This window comes from Pavona decussata, unplaced genomic scaffold, assembly GCF_977016875.1.
Source record: "Pavona decussata unplaced genomic scaffold, jaPavDecu1.1 SCAFFOLD_161, whole genome shotgun sequence".
Taxonomy (NCBI): Eukaryota; Metazoa; Cnidaria; class Anthozoa; order Scleractinia; family Agariciidae; genus Pavona; species Pavona decussata.
In genome coordinates, this window is record NW_028145572.1 from 2,224,916 (window position 1) to 2,236,506 (window position 11,591).

General features: G+C 38.6%; 1 protein-coding gene across 1 annotated transcript; it reads right to left on the minus strand.

The window, feature by feature from the left end:
• Positions 1 to 271: 271 nt before the first annotated feature.
• On the minus strand, positions 272 to 10,731 carry LOC146464729 (proton-coupled folate transporter-like). The gene is made up of 7 exons (XM_085129304.1): positions 10,589 to 10,731; positions 6,837 to 7,116; positions 4,544 to 4,859; positions 3,268 to 3,813; positions 2,498 to 2,581; positions 1,529 to 1,688; positions 272 to 755 (listed from the first exon to the last, which is right to left on the minus strand). The coding sequence occupies exons 2-7, from the start codon at positions 7,077 to 7,079 to the stop codon at positions 539 to 541; spliced, it is 1,566 nt and encodes a 521-aa protein (XP_084985430.1). The 5' UTR covers positions 7,080 to 7,116; positions 10,589 to 10,731; the 3' UTR covers positions 272 to 538.
• Between the last annotated feature and the right edge of the window lie 860 nt (positions 10,732 to 11,591).

Below are 11,591 nucleotides of genomic sequence, written 5' to 3' on the forward strand. Positions count from 1 at the left end.
TGATTGAAGAGCAATGTATAATTCTTGACAGAAGTTCAGGCTTCAGGAGTTTTCATCGTATTTTATTTCATTTATTTCAGCTTTTAATTGCTTTGTTATTGTTGTTGTCGCTGTTGTTGTCTATTTACCCACCCACCTAAAAATAATGGCTCCTTCCTGAGTACTAAGCAGCTCTGATTTTGAGACTGAAACAGGTGGAAACAGTAATGAAAAATATTTACAAGCAATAAACAACTCAATAAACAAGCAATATTGTTGTTGTTGTTGTTGTTGTTGTTTATTTACACAACCCCTAAAAATAATGCCAGTTCATCCTTAAGAACTAAGCAGCTCAGATTTAATTTTGAGAGAGCGAGGACTAAAACAGGTGAAACAGCTCTTAAAATATTTACAAGCAATAAACAAAAAAGCTATGATACAGTTTTGGATGATTAATACAAAGTTTCAACGATCGAATCTTTCCATAGGTGATTATCAAAACTCCGGCGCCCTTGCCTGGTATCATTATTTGTGATCAACACCTCTCCACTTCAGTCTTTCAATTTTTTGCTGTCTTCACTAGCTCAATATCTTCTTGGCTCGCTGAAGTTTGCAACGCTTTTTCATCATTTCCATTCTCATTATCGTCGCTAACGCCTTTTCCTTTCGTTATTAACGCATTATCTCCTTCATTGCCATTTTCTATATCATTCTTGATCCTTAATTCCTCTTCTAGTTCTACTCGCTGCTCAGTAGGAGGTGAAACTCGTATACAACTGGAACAAAACATCACATATCGTTATCGGCATGTTGCCTAGTTCTAATCTTTCAACTCTGGTCACGTGGCTTGTGCGAAAAAGCGAGTTTGTTTCAGATACATCACAGAAACGAAATGAACGTGGGGGGCTGGGGGAAAGCCGACAAAATTTATAACACACCTGAACAAAACTTAAGACATTTTGAAACTTCCTGCGCTGGGGCCTCTGCTAATCAATAAGTATCCTCTAATAAGGCTTCTTATAAGTACTCAACATCAAGAAAATGCTTGATAAAGAAACAAATGCGCTTTTCTTTAGAATTAGAGATGACATTGCAATGTGTCGAATCAAACAGGATCTCGGTTGTTATGAACAAGCTGGAGGGAAAGTCTTACTTTTTCAACAGACATTAGCAAAAATCAGGTCCGACATATAATACAGCACAGAGAGGCCTCTTGATATGACCGGGAGTGGTTAGGGTCTTCCTCCGCCACCCAGTCTCTGAAAATGCATGTTTTTCACTAATTTTCTTTTTGGATTTCAAGACCCTTTCTAAGAACTAATTTTACTGCATAGTCATAAGCCGCACAAAATACCCAACACTTTCACTCCTCAGCCCACCCTATGCAAACCCCATCTTGTAAGTCAGAGCTTATATTCAAGTTAAAGGAGTGAAAGACACTTTAATTTGTATTAGCGCTGAGCTGATTGTTGAGATGGGTCGCGAAAGAGCCTCCTTCTACCACAAACAAACAAAAATAAAAATAAAACCAGAATAGTTGCTTGTGTACCTGATAATTCCAAATGGGATGACTTTCAAAGCGGCGCATAACAGGAAGACAAAACCGTTCAACTCGAGCCCAAGTGTGGCTTCGTAAACGCTGTTGAAGGTCATTGCACCAAGAAACTGGGAAAATACATTCAGGATTCCATAAGCACAGAACAAGCAACCTAGAGACGCCAGGAAAAAAAGGAAAATGTTAAGATTTCTGTGTTTATGATCCTAACATGTTTCCCCTATTCGTTAACAATAAAATGAATTAGAAAATAAATTAGTCTCTCTTTTTTATCGGGTATGCTGGAGAAACTCTATACGCTAAAGTTAAATTATCTCACTAGACTGAGTATTGCCGTATTTGTCTGCCAAGTTATCAAGTCAGTATCCTAAGCAAAAAGCGAGCTGAGCTTGCAAGATACCTATTTCCTTCCTTTGATTCTTTCACGCGAGGAACCAGCCATTCATTAATTCTGAAGGCCGATTAAGACGGTACAACTTTTGCTTTATACGACTGTAGCATGCGATTTCTAGAGCGCGCGCTGCTCGCGTCATGCAAAAAATCGCACACAACTCTCGTCATTCAACATTGCCTATACCTACGATTGTTTTAAAATCCTACGACTTTTTTATAACCTACACGACAGTCGTAAGCGAGTTGTAGGTTTGATTTACACGAAGCAATTCGTGTCGTAGGCCTGTCGTAAGCTTGTCGCATGCGACAAAGTGGTACCGTGTAAATCACCCTTAAGTTACTAAGTAAGAACTTTGTTGACCTGCCATATACAGCTACCATTTACAAAAGTGCACGCTAATCGGGAACACCTAATCTGTAGCAAATAAGACAAATAGAAAACAAAAGAAAATCTTACTTATATACAATTCCCCCTCAAAGCCAGCAAGCCCTTAGAAAAGACGTGTTATGAAGTCACATAAATGAGATAAAGTGAAACAATTAGTTATAACAGTACATTGGTGTACATACCCTGTTCTTCAGGTCCCACTATCCTTGACATAATGCCGACAAGAACTGGAGCGACAGCACCTTTGAAGATGCCCAGCGATGATGCTGAAATTTAATACAAGATACTAGAACACTGTGATGATGTGATCATGCAGTAAATTGCAGGCCACAAGCTCACTTAATAATACAAAATTCCTCTGGAAATGCCATGGTTGCATATTTTTAAGAATTATTCCACGCCAGGGCGCGTGTTGGATATGAGATGAGTGCAGTGGGTGGCACTCAATATTCTGATGAGCACCCTCTCCAGTCCATTCCAGAAGATATTCGCAAAGTTAAGGTTGGCACTAACTCCAATTAGGTTACAGCCAGGCTTAGTTAATATTTTTAGGCAATAATCTCTTGGTAGCTGTAGAAACTTTTACGAGAATCGTACCCAGTAAGCCTGTTGGCAGGTTACAGTTCCTTCCCAGATGGGATATTAGTCCACAGCAGGATTGTACTGAAATTTAGAGGGTAATCCCAGGTAGGATTCTCTGCTTTATTGGTCCTACAAATAATCCTACAAAACATATAAATGATACCAAAACACCAGACACAGTTTGATGCTAAAACCGCTCATGCGTGAATCCTGATTGGTTCCTGAATTGATACAAAGAGCATCTCGACAATACCACCTAAGAAGTGCTTTCCCTACCACCTCTCTCCTAGGGCGTTATAGGGGAGGGATTTTAAAGTGATGCCTTAAGCAAATGCTGTATGTTTTGCCAAATCGTACCAGAAATACTCACCAAGGAATACCAGCCACATGCGAGTCGCAAAGGCCAAGGCTACCATTTCCACAATCTGGCTGACAATCGCAATCGCACCAGTAATCTTCTCACTGAAGAAGGTTCTGAACAACTTCACACCAACTGCTCCACCGAATCCAGAGATGAACATTCTGTAAGCAAGGAAGTACCCTACAAGCTTGGGACTAAAACACAGGGGACTCCTCATTACAAAAAGAGCTGTTACACCTCCTAGACCCTGGACAGTTAATGTCAGAATTGCGCCCGCGATCACTAGAAGCAGCAAACATTTTCTGGCACCATTCGGGCGTGGCTGTTTGAAGACATTTACCAGTATCTTTAAGTTTTTAATATCAAAAAACTTGTTTTTCACGTTTTTCACTCGCTCTTGGTTTTCCGGCACCAGGAATATGGCCCAAAGACCGCCTGTCAAGAAGCAGGCGAAGATAAACCACGTTGGTACGATGAAGCCGAATTTCTCAATCCATAAACCACTGGTCAGCTGACTCAAGACTCCACCCATGAAGACAACCATCTGAATGATAGCTGAAAGTAACAATGTAATGTTGATTAATATTAGTATTTCCGCCATGTGTATCGTTTAAAGGAATAAGTAGGTTCAGTATATGGGCTTGAATTGGAGTTGTCGTTAATTCTTAATTGACATATTGCACAATTTACACATTGCATAATTGCATAATTTCTCACACGAGTTATAAATGTAGTACTCCTCGGCGTAACGCTGACAATTTTTTGTTTTATAGTGGGATCCATTTCAACTGACCAAAAAAATTACAATGAATAAGAACTGTGACTTTGAAATGGATAAGGGGATTAGTTCCTGCTGTGGTGCTGTGTCGGTTGGGAGAGGAAACCCATCTTTGGTTTTATCAACTAAGTTGATAAGCGGTAACTTGGCCACCTTAAAGAAATTCGAGCGCTGATGTTTCGAGCGTTAACCCTTCGTCGGAGCGAATCCATTCGCTTTGGCGAAGAGTTCTGACGAAGGGCTAACGCTCCAAACGTCAGCACTCGATCTCGACTCTCTTTGCCGTGGACAAATATGTTATCAACTCATAAAACCAAACATTTGTTGTAAGTGTGAAAATCCGAGTTATACAAGTTAGGGGTTCCCTTTTCGACTGATTGACAAGTCTCCACAGTTAAAAGGGAAACCTAGTGTCAATGATACAGTAGCCGAAACGTAACTGACAAGGATGCAAAATTAAAAAGTTGAGCTCTTCTTAGCCGCAGTTCTCCTTGTCCATTTACTCACCTATTCTGAAGGCTATTCCTTTCTTCTCGGTTGTGTCCGCGATATACGACATGACAGCAAACATAATAGTTGTAACGAATCCCGAGAAGCCGCTGATGGCTGAGCCCACAAACATTACATACAAAGGCAGTTTGAAGTACATGACGATGAGCATCACAGCACTCTGCAGTAAAGATCCAATAACAGGGGAAATGAAGGCGGGTTTTCTTCGACTAGATCTGTCTGACCATGGTCCCCAAAATGGTGCCACGAATAGTGAAGGAATAGCCATGAAGAACGTGTTTCCTAGGTCTACTTTTGTTGCCAGACTTTGAACCTAATGGAAATATAGAAGTAACAGATTGCTTTAAAATCGTAAAAAGATGACGCGCGAGTACAATGATAGCACTGGTCAGTCAGATGGCTGACATCGACTGGCCCCGGGGGGTGGGGGGGGACTCTTATATGAAAGGGGTGGGGATGCTCGTCGTCTCGCTTATAGGGATGTAAATTTTGGATTTTGGTCTCACTTTCGGTGTTATGGGAAAAACGCCATTATCTTTAGCCGTGAAAGTCTCGTTGAGGGTTGCACGCGAAAAGTTACTGTATTTTTATTTGTCTGTGTTTTAAATTGGTCTCTTTTAGGGGGTCAAAAAAGTTTGGGCCATGCCCAGTTTGGTCTCCTTTAGGGGTTTAATTCAAGATTTCCGACGAGCATCCCCGCCCCTCAGTTTCATATGAGAGTCCCCCCCCCCCCCGGGGCGACTGGCCAGGGTATTACTCCACAATATTTTGGTCAACCAGACCAGCCTTCGTTTTGTTTTCATTTGGGCAACTGTTACGAAAACTCTGTTAAACATTAAAAATATGTGCAATGTAGAAACTCACACTTGTGCTATTTTACCATTGGTTTTCTTGGGTTTATTTATCGTTCGGTGTTGGGAAGCGATACAATATATCCTTTACTTACGTGGAATATTCGAATCAAAGGGATAAAAATATTAAAACGTTCATTGGTTTATCTTTGCCAGGTATTTATGTTTTAGTGTAATGCTAATCTAGCTCTGATCAAATGTTGTTTTCTCCTGGTATAAATTTGGTATAAGCAGGTGTTCTGTTTTGGACTGTTTCTCAGGAAACTTAACTTTCCGTCAAGAATGTTTGAAATTGGTTTTTCCTCAATAATAATACATTGTTCAGTTACATTTAGTCAAGCCATACTTTATTGTATCTGACCGGTTAACCTTTTGTTGGCATATGCCTGGAAATGGCAACCCTTCTTGTTTTTATCCTTTTTAGTGAAAATATTCAGTGTTTCTTACCGAATTTATACCAGGCGATATTTTGTCATTAAAGTTAGTTTTCACTGTACTTATTTGATTAATAATAATCTTTAAATCTTTGCGTTTGAAGGTGACTATCAGTGTCAACACTTTTTGTTCTGTAACCACGTACTGTATTTTTAATGAGAGACTCAAAGTTGTAAACATGTACTCTGTAATTTATGGAAATAGGCGTGGAATTGTAGTACAGCCTTTCTTCTTGAAAAGTTTTTGTTTTGCAACAACAACGCTGGATACTGCTTGAGACTTCAACTTAGTATTTAACAAACCTACTATTGTCAATGTGTAATTTTTATCGATACAAATGTTCATTGTAATTTTTATATTTCTCCCGTTGCTTTATGTTGGTTAGATATTTCGAAGAACGTAACGAAAACTTTGAAAGAAAGGTACGTTTTCCTCATCAAATATAGGGAAGATATCCATTACCAATTCCGATACCAACCAATCATAGGAATTCGTATGTTAGCCTACATTAGGTTGTCAATCATACTCCAGCCCACATAAAAGCAACACGAGAAGTCCTTCTGTAGAGAATGCTGTAAGCTAAACTGTTAAGTGAATTTTTGAAATAGAACATAACCATCTGAATAACAACTGAGTGTGTGTCATGTGAACTTCGTATATCTAAGCTGATTCCCCTGGCCGGTTAGACGCTAAATGTTGATCTAACAACTCATTTACTTCCTAAAAATCTTAAGTATTGTATAAAACTGAAAAGCATGAAGCACCTATATTAAAAAAGCAATTGCAACTTTAGAAAGGCCCGATGCATGTCTAAATTGTCACCGCTACAGGTCCAGGAGTTACTGTGGTAAAACTAGCACACTATTGAATGCTCAAGGAATGACTATCGAACGGGGATGAAACCGGAAAATAAAAAGTTCATGCAGGAAACATAGAACGAAAACAATATAGACTAAACTCTAAATTAAAGTAGACAATGAGATAAATTTTTCCATCTATCTAACCTCTTCCTCTAGTTGTTTTAAGGTAGTGTTTTGTCCAATAAAATCTTCGTGGCACCCTGGCTCATCTTTATCCATCACAAGCTCTTTGTAAGGGAAGCCTTTCTTCTCGCTGACAACACTGTACACATACTGTCGGTATAGAGGGAAAGCTGTCATGAGGCCGAAGGCATAGAAAAAAATAACTGGTTCCACTGTCAAGTAGCGTCTCCAAACAGGAAGGCTTCCTCGAGGCATTTTGTCCATTGTTCGTTAACAGGCCTGGCACACCGCAACACACAATCTAACATAAAGAACGTACAAAAAGTGTTCATGTGTCTCGTCCAATAATAGTTTATTTACGCGTTAGTTAATAATCTATTTCAGAATTCTCCTTAGTCCTGTCCCAAAACTTCCTCTGACCCAGCCCGGAATAGGGCCTGAAGGGCAAAAGGGTAAGAGGGAATTCTGAGACAGGACTTAGACTCTCCTCTTTACCGAGTCAGTATTGTCACAATTACAAGTAACATGATATTGAGCAGAGGACGACACATCACCAACGGAGCAAACTATTATGGTACAATCTTGGACGATTCAAATGAAAAATGAAGACCATCCCCCCCCCCCCCCCCCTCACCCCCGGCCACTCTTTTCAATGATGAAAAAATGACGCGTTTTGTTTTGAACGCAAATTAACCATTGGTTTTGGGGATCGAAGGGGAGTTTCAGTATCTTTTTTTTTTATTTGTTCAAGATTGTAGCCTATCAACTGGATTTGATCAGCTAGGGACAACTCTAAGAGGATGACATATTCAAAGATTATATCCATAATACGTTGTTGTAAGAGCGAGTACGATCGAATGCACAGCTCATTGATATCAGTGTGAGTGAAATAAAGCGAAGCATTGAAAAATACAGTCGTTTTTGTTAATTTGTGAACCACGAGAGCTTAGTTCCCATATAAAAATTACGGGGATGTTCGTCGTACTTTTTGTAGGGGCAACAATTTGTGGATTGATTCTGCTTAGGGTGCTAAAAGTAAAAACATTTTGGCCAAGAGTTAAGGAAGGAGAACTCTTTAACAAGGAGTAGAGGTCTGTGAGAAGACCATATTTTCTTCCATTTTTCTAAAAAAAATTATTTGCTTTTTTGTGTATAAACAACAAACAGTACACCGTATACATAAGGTATGTCATTTTTATTGAGAAATTTTCGGAATTTTTACCTCCTAAATCCGATCGGAAATATTCCCATACAAACTCTTAAATTTCCGCCGTGACCGCTATTACGTAATATGATCACCACAACTCACAGCTTGAGCTTGGGCGTCCTGTGGTACAAGAAACCTGTTCCTTCACAGTGCGCACTCAACAACAACAACAATTTATTCAGTATTCCCATATATATACATGGTATTACCTATTTAATAAATCTGAATTACATTAAATAATTATGTCTAATAATTAAGCTAGCATTGATTGTCGATTCAACATTGAATCATAAATATAAGCAGCAATGGTTCTACAAACAAAGGGATCAACGTTATTAAAAAGAAACATGATTTTTGAGATATTGTCAAGATCAGTAAAATTTCGATATTTGTCATTTATTTCATCAAAATATTTCTTACGTGTATCATGATAATGTTTGCAAGAGAATAGAAAATGCGATTCGTCTTCAATTTGATTTGAATTACAGAGATAGCAGGTTCTCAAATTTTCAGGTGTCTTGTTGTGCCGGCCAGTTTCAATTCGCATATTGTGATTTCCAAGACAAAATTTATTTATTTGTTTTTTGTGACATACATTTTTTATCGAATCCAAGGAGTCAGTTTTGTGGCGATCTTGTTTAAAGATAGAGTAGAATTTAAGTTTTTTATTTAGATTTAGTAAATTAAGTTGATGATTTGTTGAAGTTTTATTAACACTTAGTCGAATATGTTCAGTTAATTAAACATTTCAAATTTAATCTTTAAATTTGAAATGTTTAAATTGGAAGGATTACACAGAGAGTTGACTCTTTGCATAATGCTCAGTTGGTTTTTGTCGGTCCGATTTCTTTAGATAGGTAGAGGCATTGTTTGGCAATGTTATCTTCTAGTAGACTTTCCAGGTGTAACCAAAATTTAATAATATTTATGTCAATTTTTGCTTTTAATGATAATCTACCAAGTTCATTTCTACATGCTACATTTGGGCATTGTTTATTGACTCCTAAAAAAGTTTACAGAAATAAACATGTGTTCGTTCGATTATATCTTTTTCCCGTGTGTTATAGTTGTTTTTGTCATAGACTCCCCAATCTTCTGAACCATACATAAGAATAGGGAGGAATAAAGAATCAAATATTTTGTTCACAACATCAATTGGTAATTTTGAGAAGTTTAGGAAACGGCCTGTTGCAAATATAGGTCTCCTAGTTTTTTCTTTTACATTTATTTTATTATCTCGGAAGTTTCCATTCGACGTGAAATTGACTCCAAGATAAGTGTAGTTGCTGACAGTTTCTATCTTTTCTCTGTTTATATGAAAATGGTGGTTATTTAAAGTAGATTTTCTGAGTTTCTTTTGAAACTGAATAACAACTTTCGTTTTCTTGAAATTTATATTTAGTAATCAGTCGTTACAGAACTGGGATAATGTATTTAGTGCTGTTTGTAATCCTTCAGCCGTGTGAGAGATCAAAATTAAGTCGTCTGCGTAGAGGATGCAATTAAGTTTTCAACCGTCCGGTAGTAGAACTGGATCAGGCCTGACAACTGAACTGTAACGTCATACATTGCATTGTCAATCTGTTAACCCCACCTAGCGCTTCATATTTTGCTGATAAGAAATGAGAGTTTGCCCTCATTCAAATAGTTTGGTTGTTATCAGACAGAATTCAGAGAAGTTATTTCTTATGACAAGGACATGACCACACATAACGCCTTACAGGAATGGCCGAGAAAACAATAAACGTATAAAAGAAGCAATAAGCGCAGCCAAGAAAACAATAGGGCTTCGTAAATAACCAGGTCAATGAGATTAGAGGTTCTAAACGGCTTCGTGACAACCGGCGATGAATGGTTCCCATGAATGGTTTAAGATTCAGTTTGCTGATACATCTTTCACACTCATTAAAGAAACACAGACAAAGCAGCAGATGACGTGGAAAGAGCATTTTAAAATCAACGAAAACTACTTCTGTTTATCGGAGTTAAGGACAACATTCTCATCAGTTTCATTTGTTTATCTTTAAGCAAATGCAAAATAGCTTCGAAAGATAGCGGGCCTATAAATCAAAAGGATTTGCATATTATTTGAAACACGAAACCTTAAAAAAAAAGTCAGAGAAGAACTGCAAAAATATGAAAGATTCCAACGCAACAACTTGCAGAACTACATAAAGACTCATTCAGTAAGGATTTCTGCTGCGTATTTTAATCTTCCCATCCTGAGATCCTCACCATAGTTTGACTAATTTCAGGACAATTCTAGTTCATAAAACATGCATTCAGGTTATTTAGAAAACACTTGGTTGGATAAGACGCAAGAACCCATATTCCTTTCAGGTAAGCAGGAGTTGGTTAACAAAACCGAATCGATTACCGCTCTGTCCCTGATACAATTCAGCCCGGATAGTATTAAAATACGTCGTAACCTTGATGTGTTGTGAACCGGAACTGCAACTGAATGACTCCAAACCTTACCATCCACATTTAAACACCCAAGAAGTTGCAAATGGAACGTACTTCCCCAAACTATTTGATTCACTAAGAGTAAGACAGTTCTGCTCACCTATCTTAATGCTTTGCTTTACCCAGGAAAAATATCGTAATCTTGAAATCTTGAAATCCTCCATGCACGGTTTACAGTATGTTTGTTTGTCCCGTCACCAGTTACGTCACGGACTCCATCGAACCGTGAAAAAAAGAGTACTGTATAAGCAACAACCGTGGACGATAATCCTGCTGGTATACGTACGTTGGATCAATTGATACAAATGATAAGAGAAGCAGAGACCAATACAACGTAGATTTACGTTTTAGAGTGTACTGTTTTTCGGCTGGCCAAACCAGCCTTCTTCAGGTACAATGAGAATTTGCATTGGGGCATGCGCTTAAATTACAAGCATTTGCGCAATAACAGAACTACGCAAAACTAAAGTGATTGACGGTATAAAAGATGAAGCAAATAAAATAATAAAAAAAGCGTCGTTTAGTCTCCCCTATGTATTGTAAATTATAGTGGTTACATTGGATCACGTAGATTAGGTTTTTAGTTTCACAGGTCAGGTTAGATTTGATAAGGCGTGTTTCACCGGTGGAAAGGAAGGTGTAGTTAGTGAGACCATCGGAAATGTATGGGCAAGTGACGCAATTTTTACCGCAACGATAGGAGCCGGAAGGGAGTTGTGGGTGGGGATTAGTCGGATTAGAAAAAAGTTTCGCTGAAACCAGTAAGTCACGTAGGTTAGGAGATCGTCTGAAGGGCACATCAGGTAAATTTGGAATAACCTTTTTGCAGCGGTCAGACGAGAGCAGTAAATGGTGATGTTTTTTTAATGATGTCGGAGACGTGAGTAGCCTCCCACGCAGTCGTTTTTAGGGGACTCGTATTACCTCCTCCCCACAAACGCCTGCTTACCCAAGCGCCACATTCCTTTCCCATTGTTTTACTCCCCAAGCACCCTAGCCAATCACCATCGAGGCATTGTTTACTGACATCAAATCAAATTGCTGGTAACAATGGTCGCTTCCGTTTCCCGCGAGCTTTGTACAGTGTCTACAGTCTCTGTTAC

Excerpts from the sequence above, each read along its gene's own strand:
- LOC146464729 (XM_085129304.1), bottom strand. The coding sequence starts at position 7,079 with ATGGACAAAATGCCTCGAGGAAGCCTTCCTGTTTGGAGACGCTACTTG. Across the intron at positions 4,860-6,836 it reads TAAAACAACTAGAGGAAGAG|GTTCAAAGTCTGGCAACAAA; the intron begins GTTAGATAGATG and ends TATTTCCATTAG. Across the intron at positions 2,582-3,267 it reads CATGTGGCTGGTATTCCTTG|CATCATCGCTGGGCATCTTC; the intron begins GTGAGTATTTCT and ends ATTAAATTTCAG.